The sequence below is a fragment of the Pelobates fuscus genome, chromosome 6, assembly GCF_036172605.1.
Source record: "Pelobates fuscus isolate aPelFus1 chromosome 6, aPelFus1.pri, whole genome shotgun sequence".
NCBI classification, from domain to species: domain Eukaryota; kingdom Metazoa; phylum Chordata; class Amphibia; order Anura; family Pelobatidae; genus Pelobates; species Pelobates fuscus.
In genome coordinates, this window is record NC_086322.1 from 273,811,344 (window position 1) to 273,831,492 (window position 20,149).

General features: G+C 43.7%; 1 protein-coding gene across 2 annotated transcripts in view; it reads right to left on the reverse strand.

The window, feature by feature from the left end:
- The window catches only part of CDH22 (cadherin 22), a 224,535-nt gene that overhangs the window by 52,292 nt on the left and 152,094 nt on the right, over positions 1-20,149 (reverse strand). For both annotated transcript variants that reach the window (XM_063459177.1, XM_063459178.1), the window contains exons 5-6: positions 6,255-6,422; positions 3,834-4,021 (exon numbers count right to left, since the gene is read on the reverse strand). In XM_063459177.1, the coding sequence (XP_063315247.1) occupies positions 3,834-4,021; positions 6,255-6,422 (356 nt within the window). The remainder of the gene's footprint in view (positions 1-3,833; positions 4,022-6,254; positions 6,423-20,149) is intronic.

Below are 20,149 nucleotides of genomic sequence, written 5' to 3' on the forward strand. Positions count from 1 at the left end.
GTCTGAAATGCATGGCCTGGTTCTCTCTGTAAAGGCACAAGATGAGCTAAAACCAGCTTGAGAACTGAGCGGGTACCCACCAAAGGGCAGCCTAATTGAGCTGTTGTCCGCACTCTCTTGCGACTTGTTTTTTTGCTCAACAAAAAATGTAAGAAAAACATAAACATGTATGTAGCAGATGGTACCAAGGCTGTCCTAAAAGACTGTAATGCTATTGCAATTTGTGTGTTATTTCTGTTTCTATGTGTAAAATGTATGTGGGATTCGTATGATTGTTCGGTAGTTTCCATCCGTACTCCATACGAATGTAAACTACCGAACCAATAGACCACCCCAGAGAGAAGTGTGTACCCTATTAAGAGTTCACACTTCTCTAACCGCAGGTTAATCGGTACTTTCGTGATGTATCTGGGTGGCCGCCGTTCGGTATACGAACACGTGGCGGCGGCCATTTTACGCACGGAAATCTCAGCGGTGTTTGGTCGTCGAGTGTCTGGAACTCAAATCGGACACTCAATTACCCGAACACCGCTGAGACCTCCATGGCTCCGTAACTCACGAACGGGAAGGCTAATCAGCCCCCCGTTCGGTAGATTCAAAGTACCGAACAAGGGGATTCATACGAATCCAAGATTAATCGTGGATGGCAGTATTTGATGTGTATTTTACCTCTCGAACGAAGACCGACCGCAGGGCCAAAACCCATGGAACTCTTTTCGGATACCACCTTGTGTGCGGTCGGTCAAATTACACCCTCCACCTAACTCCCGAACCCCTGGTCCGATCTGGGTGATTTTTGGATATGTTAGTCACCCAGATCAGGGCTACCAGGGGGTACCCCCAGGATTATTGTAACTGCTTGTTTTGGGGTACATTCAGAACTCGGGGAAAACTACAGTATGTATAATGGGGTTAAGTGTCATACTGAGGTGAGGAGATGTGTGGGAGGTAACGGTTACACTATTGGATACTGTCCTGATTAATGTGAATCCCTCCCTTGCATGGGAGAATGCTTTATAAGGATACTGTGTGGATTAAAAGTTAGTTCTGCTCCTGATGCTGTGTGTCGTCCAGTCATTGGGATCTGTATGGGGATATTCGTGGATTACTTTATTTGCTGAAATTACTGCTTCATGGTGTTTTTAGTACTTGTTCCTGAGCCTCACTGGGATCTATAGTGGAGTTAACCTGTGGAATATCAGGCCTCCGCTACATTCCACCAAAGGGCAGGCTAATTGAGCTGTTGTCCATACTCAGCACTCTCTTGCGACTTGTTTTTTTGCTCAACAAAAAATTTAAGAAATACATAAACATGTACACTGAACAAGATTATAAACGCAACACATTCGTTTTTGCCCCCATTTTTCATGAGCTGAACTCAAAGATCTAAGACTTTTGTTTTTATTTTTTTATTCTTTATTTGTCTGTGCACGAAGTGGTACAGGCTGTCGTGTTGCCACGGCGACATATGCAAAGGATATAAACAACATGAAGAATAGCATATACATGGCATATAACATAGGCACAGTTTTGATACTATTAGAACATTCAAATAATGTTGCTGCATAGAAAGAATTCCTCTTTGGGCTTATGGACAGGCCTATGTTTTTTGAGACTAACAACATGAGCTGGCGTGGGGCTAGTTACAGTGTGGGTCATAACTATGTGCCCATTTGCCTAGTATGTTCTTCTCTTCGGAAGGGCTATGAGTTCGAGACAGTCTCAAATATGTGCTATAGGTTGTATAGAGTAGCTGTTTTGAAGGTCGGAGGTGGTGGGGCCGTGTAGTGGCTCCCGCTCGCTAATGGGGGTGACGCTCTCTATGATTTCAACAGCGTGTGTGTTATTCCCTTTTATTGGTCCCTATTTCTATTGTCTTCCAGCTTTCACTTCCATCCCACCACCCCTCCTTTACTACTATTCCCTTTTTAGCTGGGTGATAAAGCTACTGTTAGCTTCTTAATGCAATCTACGCTTATGTGTGCTGTCCTTGTGTGATAGAAGGCCACCTGAGGAGACTGGAGCCTAAGGAAGAGAAAGAGACAGGTCAGAAGGTAGACAGAGATAGTAAGAGAGGGAGGGGCAACATTTCAGCTCCGGGCGAGCGGGGGGAGGAGGGGGGCCGGATAGGGAGAGGGACGGGGAGAGGCGCCCGGGGGAGGGAGCCGTCTTCCACCTAGTCTGCGAGTTGGCTCTCTCTCCAGAGCGAAGACTTTTTTTATGTACACAAAAGATCTATTTCTCTCAAATATTGTCCACAAATCTGTCTAAATCTGTGTCAGTGAGCACTTCTCCTTTGCCGAGAAAAGGTCTTAGATCTTTGAGTTCAGCTCATGAAAAATGGGGGCAAAAACAAAAGTGTTGCTTTTATAATTAACTAGTAAATTCATGCTCTACATTAGAGTATTGCTGGCTAGGTTATGTCTTAATCCATCCCATTACTGAGGACACTCCTTCCACATTAGAGCAGCCACCACTGCTTCCAGCAGAAACATACCGGTACATATTATCAAGACATTGGGACGGTGGAGTTCATCGGCATATACCAGATACACACCCCATCCAATACAGGAAATACGTGAAGCATTTTGTAACATGGACATGTGATATATGCTATATGACTTTCATTGTAGGCTGAATAAATCTTGCATGGTATACTCTTTTTTGCCCTCTTTTATTACAGGCCTACCACATCGTCGATTTCGGCACACCACAACCGACTGTTCATATTTTCTATGTTATCATATGGTATAAGTTATATACGTTATATACTGTCATTACGGCTTTCTATGCCGTGAACATAAATATATATATATATATATATAGAAGGCTTGGCCGTGAATTGTGGGAGGTACATCTTTCCATATATAAAGCACAACAAGCCCAGCTTACCTGTCATCGACGTTCCCGGAAGTGCCCCTCCCACCGCACCCTCAATTCATTAACATTTCTCCTAGGTGGGCCCTCTTTTACAGGCCTAACCTCACGTCAGTTTCGGCACACCTCAACTGACTTGCTATTACTAATACTGCTTCTTTTATTATCATTGCCTTACGTCCTCGTAATGTGCCGTACACAAATATATATATATATATGTATATATATATATATATAGTTCCTTCTAATATCATTTAGTATATCCAATGGCAGGTGCTGTCTTTAGAGCAGAAATATAACAGGTAGTATTAGAGTAAGGCCACTAGTCTACTCCATCTACTGTAGATAGTTTGAAGGTTAGTGACAGAGAATGAATGATGTCAAATCTAAATGCTGCACAAATCAACCACAATAGAATTAAGTGCATAAACATGCATGGCAGAGCCAACATGGCCGACACAGATTTGGCATAATAGAACAGGCGAGTGCCATAAGGTTGTATCATTCTGAATTCTCAGTCTTTGTACTGCAGCAAAAAATAATGCACTCAACTAGGCTCCGGGTCCCTTGTTATCAAAGAGTAATCTTGCAAAAAAAAATAATTATGTGATTTAATTTTAAAAATAACTGTCAGAACTAAAGGCATATTGCCTGCACTATACATCGAGTTTAAAACTAGCAGGCTTATTTTCTAAATTGAGAATAGCTGGGAATTAAAAAAAAAATTCTGAGTGAATTTCAATTTTAATGTCAAAATAACCAAACTGTAAACAGATTGATTTGGAGAATGTTTTCCAATTTGGGCTATTTTTGCCTAAATTTTGAAACGGATTTTGAATTTCTTACTTGACAAAAAAAACTACACTTTGACAGAGTCTCTATTACCGAGATAGAAGAAGAAAACAAAATAAAAATTATATATTACATTATATTTTATATAATGGTCGCTTATATACCTGCAGTATGCTCAGTATAGCCTCCTGCGTGACGGTATCCGTGGTTACTCTGAACATGGCTGCCATGTCTTGCTGCTGGATCTGATAGAACATATCCGTGTTTTCACCAACATCGGCATCTTCTGCCTTCACTCGTCCAATCACAGAGCCGGGGGGAGCAGTCTCCATGATACTAAACTGATAAAGCTCTGTAAAAGGAAAGACACAGTGAAGTCTATAGAAACATAGAAAGTGACGGCAGATAAGAACCATTCGGCCCATCTAATCTGCCCGATTTTCTAAATACTTTCATTAGTCCCTGGCCTTATCTTATAGTTAGGAAAGCCCTATGCCTATCCCACGCATACTTAAACTCCTTTACTGTGTTAACCTCTACCACTTCAGCTGGGAGGCTATTCCATGCATCCACTACCCTCTCAGTAAAGTAATACTTCCTGATATTATTTTTAAACCTTTGTCCCTCTAATTTAAGACTATGTCCTCTTGTTGTGGTAGTTTTTCTTCTTTTAAATATAGTCTCCTCCTTTACTGTGTTGATTCCATTTATGTATTTTTTATTGTATCTATATTTTATCCAATCCAGTGACGGAACAATGTTCTACGATTATATATATCTATAGTTTCATTCTTCTTTAGTAATTCCTCTTATTTAAATTGACGAGAAGCCATTGTCACGAAAAATTTATGTCACCTACTAACATTGGTCTTTGATCTTTTCATTATTGTTGCCCATTCCATTGTGTCTTTAGAACAACCTTTTTAGTCTATGTTTAGTGCATCTATTGTTTATGGTTCTCCATATCTATCGATCTCACTAATAGCTTAGCGCGGTGACTTTTCCCCTGTACTCTATATACAAAATATTTGATGACTGTTTTATACATATTTGGCTTTTTTTTTTTCATAGTGAATGTGCAAATATATAAAATAGTTCCATCACACTTCATAACTTAATATTAATTATGCCATTATTCAACCCTGGGAGGTGTTTTTTTTATCAGTTTGCACACTGCTAAGTGTCTATATCTAATTAATAAATGATCCTGTTAGAGTAATCAGTCAAGGCAGTGGGTTTAATTACCTGCAATACATGTGTTTTTATTATTATTTAATTGAAAACATATTACCACAGGGTTTAATTCTGTTAGCTTCAAGATATTTTGGATAGCTGACATTATAACCATAAATCTCCAATTCAAGGTTTGGCCTATTTAACACACAAGGCATTATCCGCTACATACCGCTTAATGTGATTTGTTATTTCCTGTGGCAAATTTTTATTTATCAGATAAAAATATGTTGCAAATTAAGAAACTATTAACTGATCTTATATTTAGTTAAAGGGACACTATAGATCCCTGAAGCATTTTAGCTTGCTGAAATGTTTTATGTGTGAATAGTGTGTCCTCATTTTTTTATTTTTTTTTTACAACCCCCTGGCTGTCAATCAGACAACAGGTTCTGTTACTACCTGGTTTGGTTAGTTCAGGGGAGCTAAACTCAAGAGGCAGCAATTGCTCAGAGCACCTGCCTTGCAAAGACTTCTCATTGAGCAGCATTGGGAAGTTTCTGATTGGGCTGACACTGCAAGTCTGGGGGTTCATTGCTGGCAGAGCTGAGCCAGCGCTGATCAATATCGGTAAGTGACAGAAGGGGTTGTTAACCCTTTCTGCACAATGGAGGGGTGGGGGGGCGCCTGGACAGAGGGGGAAGCTATAGTGCCAGGAAAACGAGTTTGGTTTTTCTGGCACTATAGTTTTCGTTTAAGCATTTCCACATATAACTATATACATTATACATGTTTCAGGCTTATGTGTACATACACACAACGGATTAAAAAAATACAATTACTTGTAATCACAAACTCATGTATTCTTCAATACTACTTATATAATCAAACACTACTGTTGCATATAGCGTCTTTCCCCAAAAAGAAGACCAGGTCTTATATTAATTTTTGCCCCCAAAAAAGACCAGTTATCTAGGGCAAGGAAACCCGCAAATCTATGTTTGGGGAAAATTCCCTGAACATAGATTGGTGAACTAGCGACTAGGGCTTATTTTCGGGGTAGGGCTTATATTGCGAGAATCCCCCGAAAATAAGCTAAGGCTCATTTTCTGGGGATGCAATTGGCATCTATGTATTTTTACATGTCTACATGCATACACACACGCATTCACATGTATATTTAGACATACTACACGTGTATACATTAAGAAATATAATCACACATATATATATTCAAACACTAAACATATAAGTTCATGCACAGATATGATATGACTTGATACATATTCACCAATACACGCTACACTTATTTACACTCTCACTTTAAGTACACAATATGTCTTCATTTGCTACATAAAATGTACTCATGCACATTTACCCTTGTGTATTCATTAATACTCATTGTTACTTACTTTGAGGGAATCTAGGTGGGTTGTCATTAACATCTGTGATCACAATTGTGACTGTTGTTGATCCAGACAGACCCCCTAATTGCCCTGCCATGTCCGTAGCTTGAATAACTAGGTCGTAGCGTTCCTGGGACTCGCGGTCCAGATCAGACACCGCCGTCCGTATGACACCTAAACAATTAAATTAAATCTTATGTCAGTCAAAGTCAATAAATTTTTTTTTTTTACAGTCAACCAAAATGCTACTGCTGTTTGGTAACACAATGGAAGCTCTTTGCCAAGAAAGCATGGGACTTAAATGGGTATTCTAAGCACCAAAACAACTTGAGTTGTTTGGGTGCAGAGATCATGGCCCATTAGTCTAACTGCGCAATGTTATAAATAAATAACTTTATTTATGCAGCCCAAGTCACACCTCCCTGGCATGTGACCTACACATTCTCCCTACACATTTCCTGAAAATAAAAATCTAAAGTTTAAAATTTCCTTTATTGCACAGCCTGTTTAAATTACAATGTATTATCTCCTGCTCTGTAAATAGCCCTTAGAGCTTGGAAGAGCCTGCTGTCTGTGATTAAAGTTCCATTAACAGAATAGGAGATAAAAACATCGAAAGTAAACACACTGTGCTGTAAGATCTGATTGAATTTTTTTTTTTTAATGTTGCTTGTGTGAGTCACAGCCAGGAGGGGTATGGCTAATGCTGTATAAATAGAAACAAAGGTGATTTACCACCTAAATGGCAAATAATTGAGAAGTGAGACTGCAGGGGAATGGTCTATATACCAAAACTGTGTCAATAAGTTAAAGCAGTGGTTCCCATACTTTTTTAGGTTCAAGGCGCCCTTAATATTTCAATATGTTTCCAAGGCGCCCCAAGTAAAAAACTATTTAGGTTGTTTACATGTACAGCGCTGCAACATATACTGGGCCCCTGTTCAGCATAAATGTTTCCCTGTCAGGGGCGGATCTAGAATCTAATCTCAGGAGGGGCACTGGTAGATTATTTAAAGAAACAACCCAGACACAACAAACACTGCAGCACACTGTAGTGGCTATGGTGCTCTCCCAGGGTAAGTAGTCAAACTATTTAAGAACAGTTTGACAACTTACCTGGGGTCTGCCAGAATAGGGGCTGTAATAGGGGATGGGGGCACTGGTGTGTGTGTGTGAGGGGCGCAATGTATGTGTGTGTGTGTGAAGGGTGCAATATGTGTGGGGTTAAGTGTGTGTGAGGGGTGCAGTGTGTGTGTGTTTGTGTGAGGGTGCAGTGTGTGTACGGGGGTGCATTGTGTTGCAGGATGTATTGTGTATGTGTGTGTGAGGGATGCATTGTGTCTGTGTGTTTGAAGGGTGCAGTATGTGTGAGAGATACAGTTTTTTGCGTGAGGGGTATAGTGTGTATTGAGGGGTACAGTATGTGTGTGGGGGACAGAGTGTTTGAGGGGAGCAGTGTGTGTGTGTATGGGGAGCAGTGTGTGTATGGGGAGCTGTGTGTGTATGGGGAGCTGTGTGTGTATGGGGGGGGCAGTGTGTGTGTATGGGGGGGCAGTGTGTGTGTATGGGGGGGCAGTGTGTGAGTATAGGGGGCAGTCAGGGCCGGACTGGGAATGAAAAGCAGCCCTGGGAAAAAAAATTATACCAGCCGCATAAATGCATTGCGCTAGCATAGTGCGCAGATATGGAAGTGGGAAAAAAAAATCTTCAAACTGAAAACTATCACTCAAACGTGAAAGAAAGCACACATAGGGCTTCCTAATAAATAAAAGAGCGGATTTATTGTAAGCAGATGTGCATTTGCATATAATCAATGTTTCAGTCCATTTTCTTGATATATTAAGAAAAGTTTAGTCAGTATGGCAGTAAAAAGAATGATGTTATCTTGTTTTTTTTTTTAAAAAGTAATAAGAGTGTACTCTGCTCTTTGGCTTACAACTGGATATACTTCAGTCAATACCAAATCAATTCCCATAGGAAAGCATTGCGCATGTGTGGCAAAATGCTGCGCTTCACCGCACCAATCAGCATCTCCTCATAGAGATGCATTGCCTCAATGCATCTCTATGGGGAGCGATCAACGCCTCCATGCAGAGTGTGCAACACTGGACTAGGAAGCAGCTCTAGTGGCCATCTGAGTGACTGTCACTAGAGATGTGCCTAGGCAGCAATGTGGACACTGTCTTTATTCTGAAAAGGTAGCATTTACAGTGCTCAGCCTACAGGAACAGGCTATAGACACCAGAACCACTACATGACTGTAGTAGTTCTGGTGACTAGGTGACCAGTGTCCCTTTAATACGAAGTCTTTCTCTCACCAGTCGACTCTGAGTTACAGGGAGAGCCCTGTATGTGTCTCATTAGCCCTCCCATGTGTCTCAGTAGCACCCCCATGTGTCCCATGAGCCCCCCTGTGTGTCCCATTAGCCTCCCAGCCCTCCATGTGTCCTATGAGACCTCTCTTCCAGCCCTCCATGCGTCCCTATAGCCCCCTCCCAGCCCCAGGGCCGCCATCAGGGGGTGACAACCATAATGGTTGTCACGGGCCTGGCGGCCCTGGGGGGCCCGGCTGCCCGGGCAACACGTGGAGCAACAAAACTGCCACAGGTGCATCTGCACCGGGACCTATCAGGTGGCCCAAGCATTTAGGGCCACCCGATGGGTCCTATATCGTCAGGGGCCCGGTCAGCGCTGCGGCCGGATAATTGCGCGACCGGGCCCCTTTAAAAAAAATAATTGCGGCTACACCGCAAGTGCTGCTGGGAGGAAGTGACGGTCGGTCACTTCCTCCCAGCTTACTGCGTGCAGGAGGAGAGCGGAGGGACAGCGGAGGGAGAGCAGAGAGGCATCCCCTCGCTCCCATCATCCCCAGCCACCCTCCTGCAACTTAAAGGTAAGAGGAGGGTGGCTGATAAATGAGGTGTGTGTGTATATATATGTGTCTGCAAGTATGTATGTCTGTGTGTGTGTATGTCAGTATGTATGTCTGTGTTTATGTCAGTGTGTGTGTGTGTGTATGTATGTCTGTGTGTGTGTGTGTGTGTATGTCTGTGTTTATGTCAATATGTATGTCTGTGTGTGTGTGTGTATGTCAGTATGTCTGTATGTATGTGTGTATGTATATATGTCTGTGTGTGTATGTCAATGTGTATGTCTGTGTATGCATGTATGTCAGTATGCATGTCAGTATGTCTGTATGTATGTGTGTATGTGTCTATCTGTATGTGTGTGTGTATGTCAGTATGTATATATGTCTGTATGTATGTCTTTGTCAGTATGTATGTCTGTGTGTGTGTCTGCAAGTATGTATGTCTGTGTGTGTGTATGTCAGTATGTATGTCTGTGTGTGTGTCAGTATGTATGTATGTCAGTATGCATGTATTTCTGTGTGTGTGTGTATGTCAGTATGTCTGTATGAATGTGTCTATCTGTATGTGTGTGTTTGTCAGTATGTATATATGTCTGTATGTCAGTATGCATGTTTGTCTGTCAGTATGTCTGTATGTATGTGTCTATCTGTATGTGTGTGTGTTTGTCAGTATGTATATATGTCTGCATGTATGTATGTCTGTGTGTGTGTGTGTGTGTGTGTATGTCAGTATGTATGTGTGTATGTATGTATGTATAATTCGGTCAGTATGCATGTATGTCTGTGTGTGTGTATGTCTGTATGTATCTGTGTATGTATATATCTATCTGTGTGTGTGTGTATGTCTGTATGTATGTATATCAGTATGTATGTATATGTATGCCATTATGTATTTATGTGTATGTGTGTATGTCTGTATGTCAGTTTGTATGTATGTCTGTTTGTCAGTATGTATGTATGTATGTCTGTATGTATGTATGTGTGTGTGTCAGTATGTGAGTATGTATGTACGTCAGTGTGTGTGTGTATCTGTATCTGTGTATGTGTCTATATGTGTGTATGTCTTTCAGTATATGTGTCTGTTAGTATGTGTGTATCTTTCTGTGTCTGTGTCCTTTTTTGTCTGTGTGTGTGTGTATTCCTGTGGGCGGGATTTGGAGGTGGGGCTTGGAGGCGGGCACACGGGGGCCCAGACCTTGAGTGGCCCCACAATTTCTGATGGCAGCCCTGCCCAGCTCTCAATGTGTCCCAATAGGCACCCTCCCAGCCTCCATGTGTCCCAATAGGCCCCCTCCCAGCCCCCATGTGTCCCACTAGCCATCCCTCCCAGCCCCCATGTGTCCCACCAGCCCCCTTCCAGCCCTCCATGTGTCCCTATACCCCCTCCCAGCCCTCCATGTGTCCCTATTGTCAAGATTACAAGTTGATCCAGCACGCAGTACTGTGTCACACCTAGGACTAAGGATAACGTATAAATGGACCTTAGAATGGCCAGACTTAACGTCTCCAAGAATAGTCAAAATACTTGCTGAGGTCAGGGACACAGAATCAGACACAAAGATGAGGGAAAGCCAAAAGTCAAGGATACCAGATATCAGGGAAGTCAAAACAAAGCCAAAGTCAAATATCAGAAAATCAAGATCAGAAACGCACTCTCGGATAACCATAGGCATGAAAGCACGACAGGGCACTGAGCTAGAGGAGAGTTGGGTTTAAATAACCCTCCTCTGGCTCTGATTGGCTGTAACCGGCCTTTGACCCCAAAGGCAATTACCAGATATGCATGATTGCTGCTCAGCTAAACCCTCCTGTGGATTTGATTGGCCATGACTGGCCTTTGACCCCACAAGTAATTACCAGGTTTCCATGTGCATGATTGCTGCTTGGCACAACTTTTCCTGTCAGGACGGTAATGTTGCTCGGCACAACGTTTCCTGTCAGGACAGTAAATGCCATTAACCACATTTTTATGTGCGGATGAATACGTGACACCTATAACCTCCTCCCAGCCCTTTATGTGTCCCATTAGTTCCCCCCCTCCCCCCCAGTCTTCCATGTATTCCTATACCTCCTCCCAGCCCTCCATGTTTCCCTATCCCCCTTTCCAGCCCTCCATGTGCTCCTATAGCCCCTCTACCAGCCCTCCATGTGTCCCTATACCCCCTCCCAGCACTCCAAGTGTCCTTATACCCTCTTCCCAGCGCTCCATGTGTTCTTATATCCCCCTCCCAACCCTCCATGTGTCCCATTAGATCCCCCCCAGCTCTCCCTGTGTCCCATTAGTTTCCCCCACCCAGCTCTCCCTTTCTCCCATTAGTTCCCCCCCAGCTCTATCTTTCTCCCATTAGTTCCCCCCAGCTCTCCCTGTGTCCCATTAGTTCCCCCCCCAGGCTCTCTCTGTGTCCCATTAGTCCCCCCCAGCTCTCCCTGTGTCCCATTAGTCCCCCCCAGCTCTCCCTGTGTCCCATTAGTTCCCTGCCCCCCAGCCCTCCCCTGTACCTTGCTGTAGGGTGACCAAGCAGGCAGACCGTGGTGGAGGAGCTCCTGCTCACTGTACCCGGTCTGACAGGAAGCAGTCATCTGCTCTCGGTAAGCACTTCCTGTCAGACCGGGTAGGGAAACAGGAGCTCCTCTACGGCGGTCTGCCTGCTCGGCCACGCTACATTCTGTGACCGTCACCCTATAATTGTGCCGTGCGGCCCGCGGGCCGGTGCGCAGTAGGCGGTCGCGCACCGGCACGCTAGTATGCCGGCCCACCAGGAAATTTCCCGGTATCCCAGTGGGCCAGTCCGGCTCTGGGGACAGTGTGTGTGTGTGTATGGGGGGCAGAGTGTGTGTGTGTGTGTATGGCGGGCAGTGTGTGTATGGGGGCTGTGTATGTGTGTATGGAGGGCAGTGTGTGTATGGGGCCGTGTGTGTGTGTGTGTATGTATGGGGGTAGGTTGTGTGTCTAGGGGATAATTATTGTGAGTCTGTGGGGTTGGAGGGTAGATTAACAAATCTAAAAAGAAAAAAAAAATACATTTAAAAAAAAAAATGTATATCCCCCTCCCTGCTTACCTTTGCCTGGTAAGGGGGACAGTACAAGGCAATCCCTGGTGGTCCAAGTGTGATAGGGAACTCTAGCAGCATCAGAAGCTGCTAGAGTTCACGCACGCGAGATTTGGAACGTTGCCGTGGTAACCGCCGCAACTCTCCGAGCTCGCGAGAGGAGAACCCGGCAGAGATGCAGGATAGAGCTTATCTGGGTCCTCTCTCCCTCCCCTGCCAGCTGCCAGCATTTCAGTGCTAGCGGGCCAATGAGAGAGATCTCTGATCTCCCTTCCAGTCCTGCAGAGCCGGCAGGGAAGAGTGAGGCAGGGTTCCCGGTGCTATGACCATAAGATCATAGCACCGGGGAAATATTTTGCAGCGCCCTTGTGTGCCCGTTGCGGCGCCCCAAGCGCCTCGGCACACAGTTTGGAAACCGCTGATTTAAAGTTATTTTGGTGCTTAGAGTATCACATGGAGGTCCCTATGTGGACAGCAAAGGCAAATTTCAATCAATAATACTGTATTTTGATACAGTAAGTGCATGTCAAATATAAGCATATTTCAAGTTAGTTGTAATTCAATAACAGCTGAATAGATTTGTATTCATAAATATTGTTTTTTGTTCTGTGGTCAGTGTTTCAGGCTACACAGAAACTGTCATAGCTTAGAAAACCAGTCAGTAATGTGTAGTGAACACTTTTGTCTATTGTCACGTATTGGGCGGATCTTAGCCCATACTTGCAGTGTGCATGCAATTCCGCAACTGGTCATTTTGGATGGATTCTAAATAATGTTTGCAATGTGCCTCCAATACGTACTCGGTCCATGCATAAATTACCATGCCGGTGCTCAAAAGATCTGTGATAGTCTTCACCCTAGAAGCTCACCAATAACAACATTTTTGCTTGTCCACAATCTGCACCAATTAAATAAATAGGTGGCTGCTCAAATACATTGATAAAATAACTAAAACCTGTATTGATCATTGTAAAGCATATATAACTAAACAGTATCTTAGTGCCATGTTCACTTAACTAAAGTGACACCACAAAGGGTGAATCATGGATGTCACTGCAGGTGTGGCACTGTTTACATAGCCGGGTTTAAATGCCTTGAGCGGCTGTCACTTTGACAGCCACTAGAGGCACTTCCAAAAATTTCAGTCAGATGGTCTCTCATAGCAACCATCTGATTGGAGCAACACAACGTTTTGCTGCGCATGTACACTTGCCTCCTATATAAGGCATTGGATTGGCATTGACTGATGATCATAGCCAAGGAGGCGGTGCCAGCAGCGAAGAGAGCGGTGCAATGTGGGAAAAAAGGCGAGTAAACTACGACTTAACTCCTTGGAGAGGGGGCAGTCACCGAAAAGGTGATTAGAACACTATGGCGTTATGAATGCGCATTTGCAATACTAACGCTATACTGTTCCTTTAAGTATGACCCTAGCCAGACCAGTCTCACCCACTGTTAGCTAGCGCTACAAATGTTATTACAACTAATATCATTGCAGGAAGCATAAGGAGTGAGTGGATGGTATGAACAGAGCTCATTCGGTCTCTGGAGCAGCTGTGTTTGCATCGTGCCATAATAGCTGCTACATGATTTATACATTACGCATTGTGTGATACATTTTAATTATGTTGTCTTTTAATGGTATGTAAAGCAATAATTCACTGTATTCCGGCTTATTGCTGTCTAACGCATTTTTGTATTATAGGAGTTTAATGTACAGTTAGAAGTATTCAACAGTGGAGTCATTCGCTTACAGCTAACGCTGTTATTATTGATGCTGGCGCTTGTCACACATGACATATTGGAACCCTGCGTTTCCATCACACCGCAAGGACTTGGTCCAGCCATCTTCACATTATTCTCTTTTTTTACGTTGTCAGACTTTTATTGCAGATCGATGTAATTTGAGTATGTGTACCAACACAGACACATTTATATTGTATGTGTGAATTAAGCTCTTCGTCGAAGGCTGAAATGTCAATCTTTGCACCCGTCAATACATTTTGATTTAGGTTATGACAAGAATGCTCCTATTTCTTATCTATGTGTCATATAACATACAGTCTGAAATGTGCAGGTATACATCATCTACACATATCATATGCACTTTAAACACAGTCATTTGGAGAATGTGATTTTTTTCACAGAATGCAGTGCTGCTATATGCAAATCAGTACACACGCATGACTCTCAACCCCCCCAACATTGACCTCCTATAAAGTGGGACATCGGTGGATGGGGTTAAGGGGGCCGTGTGCCAGGGTTCTCAGCCTCTAAATACATGCATGCCAATTAAGCAGGCCAGTCCACCAAAGATGGAACCATGCTTGGAGCACCGTCTCAAGGTCCAAGTGAGTGTAGCATGACCGCGTCTAATGATGTGCTCAAAATATGCTTTTTTGTCAACAGCTCCCTGATGCCACTATAATCGGGACAACGGGACAAGTTTAAAGCGAGACTGTACCACCAAAATTGTTCGGAGGCATGAAGTTTCCATTAGCAATCTGTTAGAGTATCTCAAATACTCATTAGTTAGCAGCCTCTGCTTATTGATCTATACATCATATATTCTCTACTAGTACTAGATTCTTGTGGATGTCCATACCTCTATACACCAATCTTTCTTTTCATCCATAAACATTTAATTTTCTTCACTGACTTCTTCTGGTAACAAGCAAAACATTTTTGTGCGAGAGAACATGCTTGTTAAGTGCAAACAGTCAAAAACTGAGCCTTTGAGGATAATTCCCTTTCACCTTCAACAGAAATATCTAATGTCACCCAATTGCTTGATAATTCCACAATGGCATCAAAAGCAAACACTCACTGCCTTGATGAGACACACAGTCCCACTCTTTCCATGGCCTGACATCTACTCACTCACTATATTGTACTATTTCTATATTTTGCTTTTCCAAACAGCAGATGCAACCAAAGTAAACATCGCAATAGGTTATTGGCTAGCCCATCAACTGCCTGTCACCTCTCCAGTCCATCATATACATACAATATACATACATGTATCTCATTGACCATTTATCGTATATTGCCTGACTCTGCTATCCCTTGTTCATGTTCCATTACTACTAATCTTTAGTTAAAGGGACACAAAAGTCACCAGAACAACTACAGCTTAATGTATTAATTCTGGTGAGTAGAATCATTCCCTTCATGCTCTTTGCAGTCTAGAGATACTTCTACTGGCCTGAACTTTCCTCACAGAGATGCATTGATTTAATGCATCTCTATGAGGAGATGCGGATCGGCCAGGGCTGTGTTTGGCTTGTGCTGGATCTGCCCCTCATCTGCCTCTTTGACAAGCCAAGCTAATCCAATGCTTTCCTATAGGTAAGCATTGTGATTTGGTTTAGATCACCACTTCTGATGATGCCAGTCAAAAAGGAAAATCAGGGGCAGAGCCAGCAGTGGCAGACTGGAATAAAGATAAGATTTTACTATATTTAAGGGGGCTAGATGGTGTTTTTAACACTATAGGGTCAGGAATACATGTCTTTAACAAAAAGACTCTGGGACGGACCATAGGGGGAGCACATTTCCTTGAGCTCCAAGACATCTACTGAATTTGGCATTAATGGGAGCCATCTCTTCTAACCCTCCAGCGGTCTTCTCCAACTCTTTGGGACCAGACAGTGTTGTTATTTAATTGTTTTCTGCTGTCTGTGTTCCTGCCCATGGTGCTGCCATAACAATCTTTTCCACAATGGCTCCCTGGCTGGGGTTCCTTTCAGCCAAATCCACGATCCAAAGCCATCCTGGCCACCTTGCGATGGACTAAAAGCTTCCTTCATCCTTAAACCCTCCAACATTGTGAGGTTTAGATAAAGGATGAGTGCACCGTGGGCCAGAAGGAGAGCCTTGCGAGCGTGCATGCCATGTTGACTGACAACCTCTCTGACTCTTCCCCCTCAAGGCAGTCCATGCACAGAGTGCTTGTGAAGCTCTCTCACAGTTTCAATTCCCTGAGTTTACTCTGCATAGCATGAGTGCATCTATTGATACATTCACACTCTGATGGCATTTATAACTGTCATGCCAAAAATCAGGGACTACTGGGAAGTGTGTAGCCTGCTAGCCCTGGTGGACATCAATGCGCCAGTTAAACACAACAAGCAAGACTGTAAAATTGAATTTGAACACATTTTTTTCTACCTGGTGGCTGATACACATTGCTATACATAAATATAGCAGCCATCTTTGCTTTAAATTCACATTTACAACTCTGATGTTTTTTGAAACTCTTCCTTTATTTTATGTCTGACCATTATTATTGTATTTACCAAGTGTTGGGCTCATTGGGTTTTACCAAGCTTAGCTGTTTCACTTGCAACTACCATTTGTTATCAGTACAGTCATTTACTAAGCAGAGTGTGGGACTTATTTACTATTATAAGACACACTACCAGGTGCATTTTTGGGACGGCAGCCATTGCCTTGTTATATTATAGTTGCCCTCTACTTCCAAGCTCGGTTCCCACCACTCCTCCCTATATTTTACAGGAGTTTACCATTGAAGGCTCCGTGGCTATGGATCTTACAATAGCGTACAGAAGTTGTAAACCCCACTCAAGCCTGGTACTGCTCAATATTGTTCTCACCAGTACTGCTAACTTTATTTCTCCATTTACTCTTAAAGCAAACCTTCTCCACCACAGATACAGGTCTGACACTCTAGCTCCTTTGCTACATAGACACTGCTTATGGTTAATTATTGTGCCTTGGAAGCTGTGTTGCTTTAAAGGTGGCATCACTTCAATATCAGCTCCTACCTGTAGCGGACCACTTGGTAAGCCGACCGGTTACCTCTGCTATTTCTCTTCCTTCAGTTGAACAGGAACCATTTAGGATATAAGTGTCAGGATCGGGTCAGGGATCCAACACGCAGAGTACAAAGAGTAGCTGATACGTATACCGGTCCTTAGAATGGCCGGACTAACGTAGAACTACAATAGAATGGTCAGAGACAAGCCGAGGTCGAGGATAACAGAAGACAGGTAAGCGAGAGACAAGCCGGGTCAAGGAAAACAGAAAGGCAGGAGAGTAAATAACAAAGCCGGGTGAGAACCAAAAGACAAGAGAATCACAAAGCACTGTGTGACTAGAAGGACTAGAACCACGACAGGGCAATGAGTGAATGAGAGAACCCCCGTTAAGTATCCTGGCTAGGGAGAGGAGACACGCCTCCGGCGAGTCCTGATTCGTCTCCCGAGATTTGAGTGGCAGGATGTTTCGGGTTAGCGTCATGACGTCTACCTCCGGTCCTTCTGTTATAAAAGGAAGTGACTCCCTCGCGGCCGGCGTTATCAAGGCCGAGTGAACCGCGGGAGACCGAGGAGACATGGCGTCCGGACGGATAACCTTCTAAGTCTCTACCTCTCTCAACGGTAGAGACTCCAGGTACCCTGACAGTACCCCCCCCCTCAGATACGCCCACCGGGCGGAAGGAGCCGGGGCGAGATGGAAAGCGGGAGTGAAATGCCCTGCGAAGACGAGGAGCATGAACATCCTCTTGTGGTACCCAACTCCTCTCCTCAGGACCATATCCCCTCCAGTCAACTAAATATTGTACTCGTCCCCGGGAGACACGAGAATCAATAATGGAGTTAACCTCATACTCCTCCTGACCCTCCACCTGAACAGGGCGCGGAGGGGCGATTGTGGAGGAGAATCTGTTACAGATTAGAGGTTTCAACAATGACACGTGAAAGGAGTTCGGGATGCGTAAAGTAGCTGGAAGAGCTAGACGATATGCCACTGGGTTAATTCGAGTCAAGATCCTGTAAGGACCAATATAACGAGGAGCGAACTTCATGGAAGGAACTTTAAGACGAATATTCCTAGTGCTCAACCACACTCTATCGCCTGGAACAAAATTCGGAGCCGCCCTTCTACGTTTGTCAGCATGTTTCTTTACCAGTACAGAATTGTGTAGAAGAATCTGTCGAGTCTGATCCCACAACTTCCTCAAGTTGGCCACATGGACATCAACCGACGGTACTCCTTGGGAAGGAGAAACCGGGGGAAGAATAGATGGATGAAAGCCATAGTTCATGAAGAAGGGACTTGAATGCGTGGAGTCACAAACAAGATTGTTGTGCGCAAACTCTGCCCAAGGAATCAAACCGACCCAATCGTCCTGGTGTTCGGAAACAAAACAACGTAAGTATTGCTCAATCTTCTGGTTAGTTCGTTCAGCAGCTCCGTTAGACTGAGGGTGATAGGCGGACGAAAAGTTCAATTTGATGCCTAATTGAGAACAGAACGACCTCCAAAAACGTGAAACAAATTGGGAGCCTCTATCAGAAGTGATCTCAGAAGGAATCCCATGTAAACGAAAAATCTCTTTAGCAAAGACCTCTGCCAATTCAGGAGAAGTCGGGAGTTTAGGCAAAGGTACGAAATGTGCCATCTTGGTAAACCTATCGACTACGGTGAGGATAACAGTGTGTTTTTTAGAAACCGGCAGATCCACAATAAAGTCCATAGCCACACAGGACCAAGGTTTGTCAGGAATCTCCAGCGGTTGTAGAAGGCCACAAGGAAGCGAATGCGGTAGTTTGGTTTTAGTACAGACCACACAAACCCCGATAAAATCCTTAATATCCTTCCGTAACGACGGCCACCAGAAATCCTTGGAGATCAAAGAATACGTCTTGCGGACACCCGGATGACCAGCCACCTTACTCTCGTGAAGACACTGTAAGAGCTCCAATTGAAGTTCAGGAGGAACGAAAAGTCTGGAAACCGGAGTCAGTCTAGGTGCCAGATGCTGCAAGTTCCTTATCTGATCAAGTAGCGGGGAATGAACTTTGAGAGTAGTGTTAGCGATAATGTTACACTTGGGTACTATAGAGGACAAAACCGGCTCAGATACGGCAGCAGGTTCATATTGGCGAGATAAGGCGTCGGCTTTAGAATTCTTAGAACCTGGCCTATATGTGAGTACGTAGTTGAAGTGAGTGAGAAATATGGACCAGCGAACCTGTCTAGATGATAGTCGTTTAGCCTCCCCAATATAGGATAAGTTCTTATGATCCGTCAAAATAGTAAGGGGATGCAAGGTACCCTCCAATAAATGTCTCCACTCCTTCAAGGCCATTATAACCGCTAGTAGTTCCCTGTCACCAATGTCATATCTGCTTTCAGTACCGGACAATTTTTTGGAAAAGTATCCACAAGGATGTAGTGGTTTATCTACACCCAACCTTTGGGACAGAACAGCACCTATACCTGTCTCAGAAGCGTCTACTTCGAGTAGGAAAGGTAGAGTAGTATCAGGGTGAACTAAAATTGGTGCGGAAGCAAACAGCTCTTTGAGTGTCTCAAAAGCCCGAAGAGCTTCAGTAGACCAATTCTTAGTCTCAGCCCCTTGTTTGGTCATGTTAGTGATGGGAGCAATGATAGAGGAGTATCCCTTAATGAAACGTCTGTAGTAATTAGAGAAACCAATGAATCTCTGGATAGCCTTGAGACCCTGAGGTAAAGGCCAGTCTAGTATGGATTGGAGCTTCTCCGGATCCATTTCAAACCCTTCCCCAGAAATCACATAACCAAGAAATGTAGTTTGGGATTGGTCAAAGCTGCATTTCTCTAGTTTGCAGTATAAGCCATGCTGAAGAAGTTTGTGTAAAACCCTCCTGACTTGCCTGTGGTGAGTCTCAATATCCCTGGAATGTATAAGAATATCATCAAGGTATACAATTACACAGTCATCTTGAAACTCCCTAAGAACCTCATTAATAAGGTCCTGAAATACTGCCGGAGCATTGCAGAGACCAAAAGGCATTACCGTATACTCATAGTGCCCATATCGAGTATTGAATGCAGTTTTCCACTCGTCACCGTCGTGGATTCTCACTAAATTATAAGCACCTCTAAGGTCTAACTTAGTGAAAATTTTAGAACTTTTTAATCGGTCAAAAAGCTCGGTGATCAAGGGAATCGGATAAACATTTCTGATGGT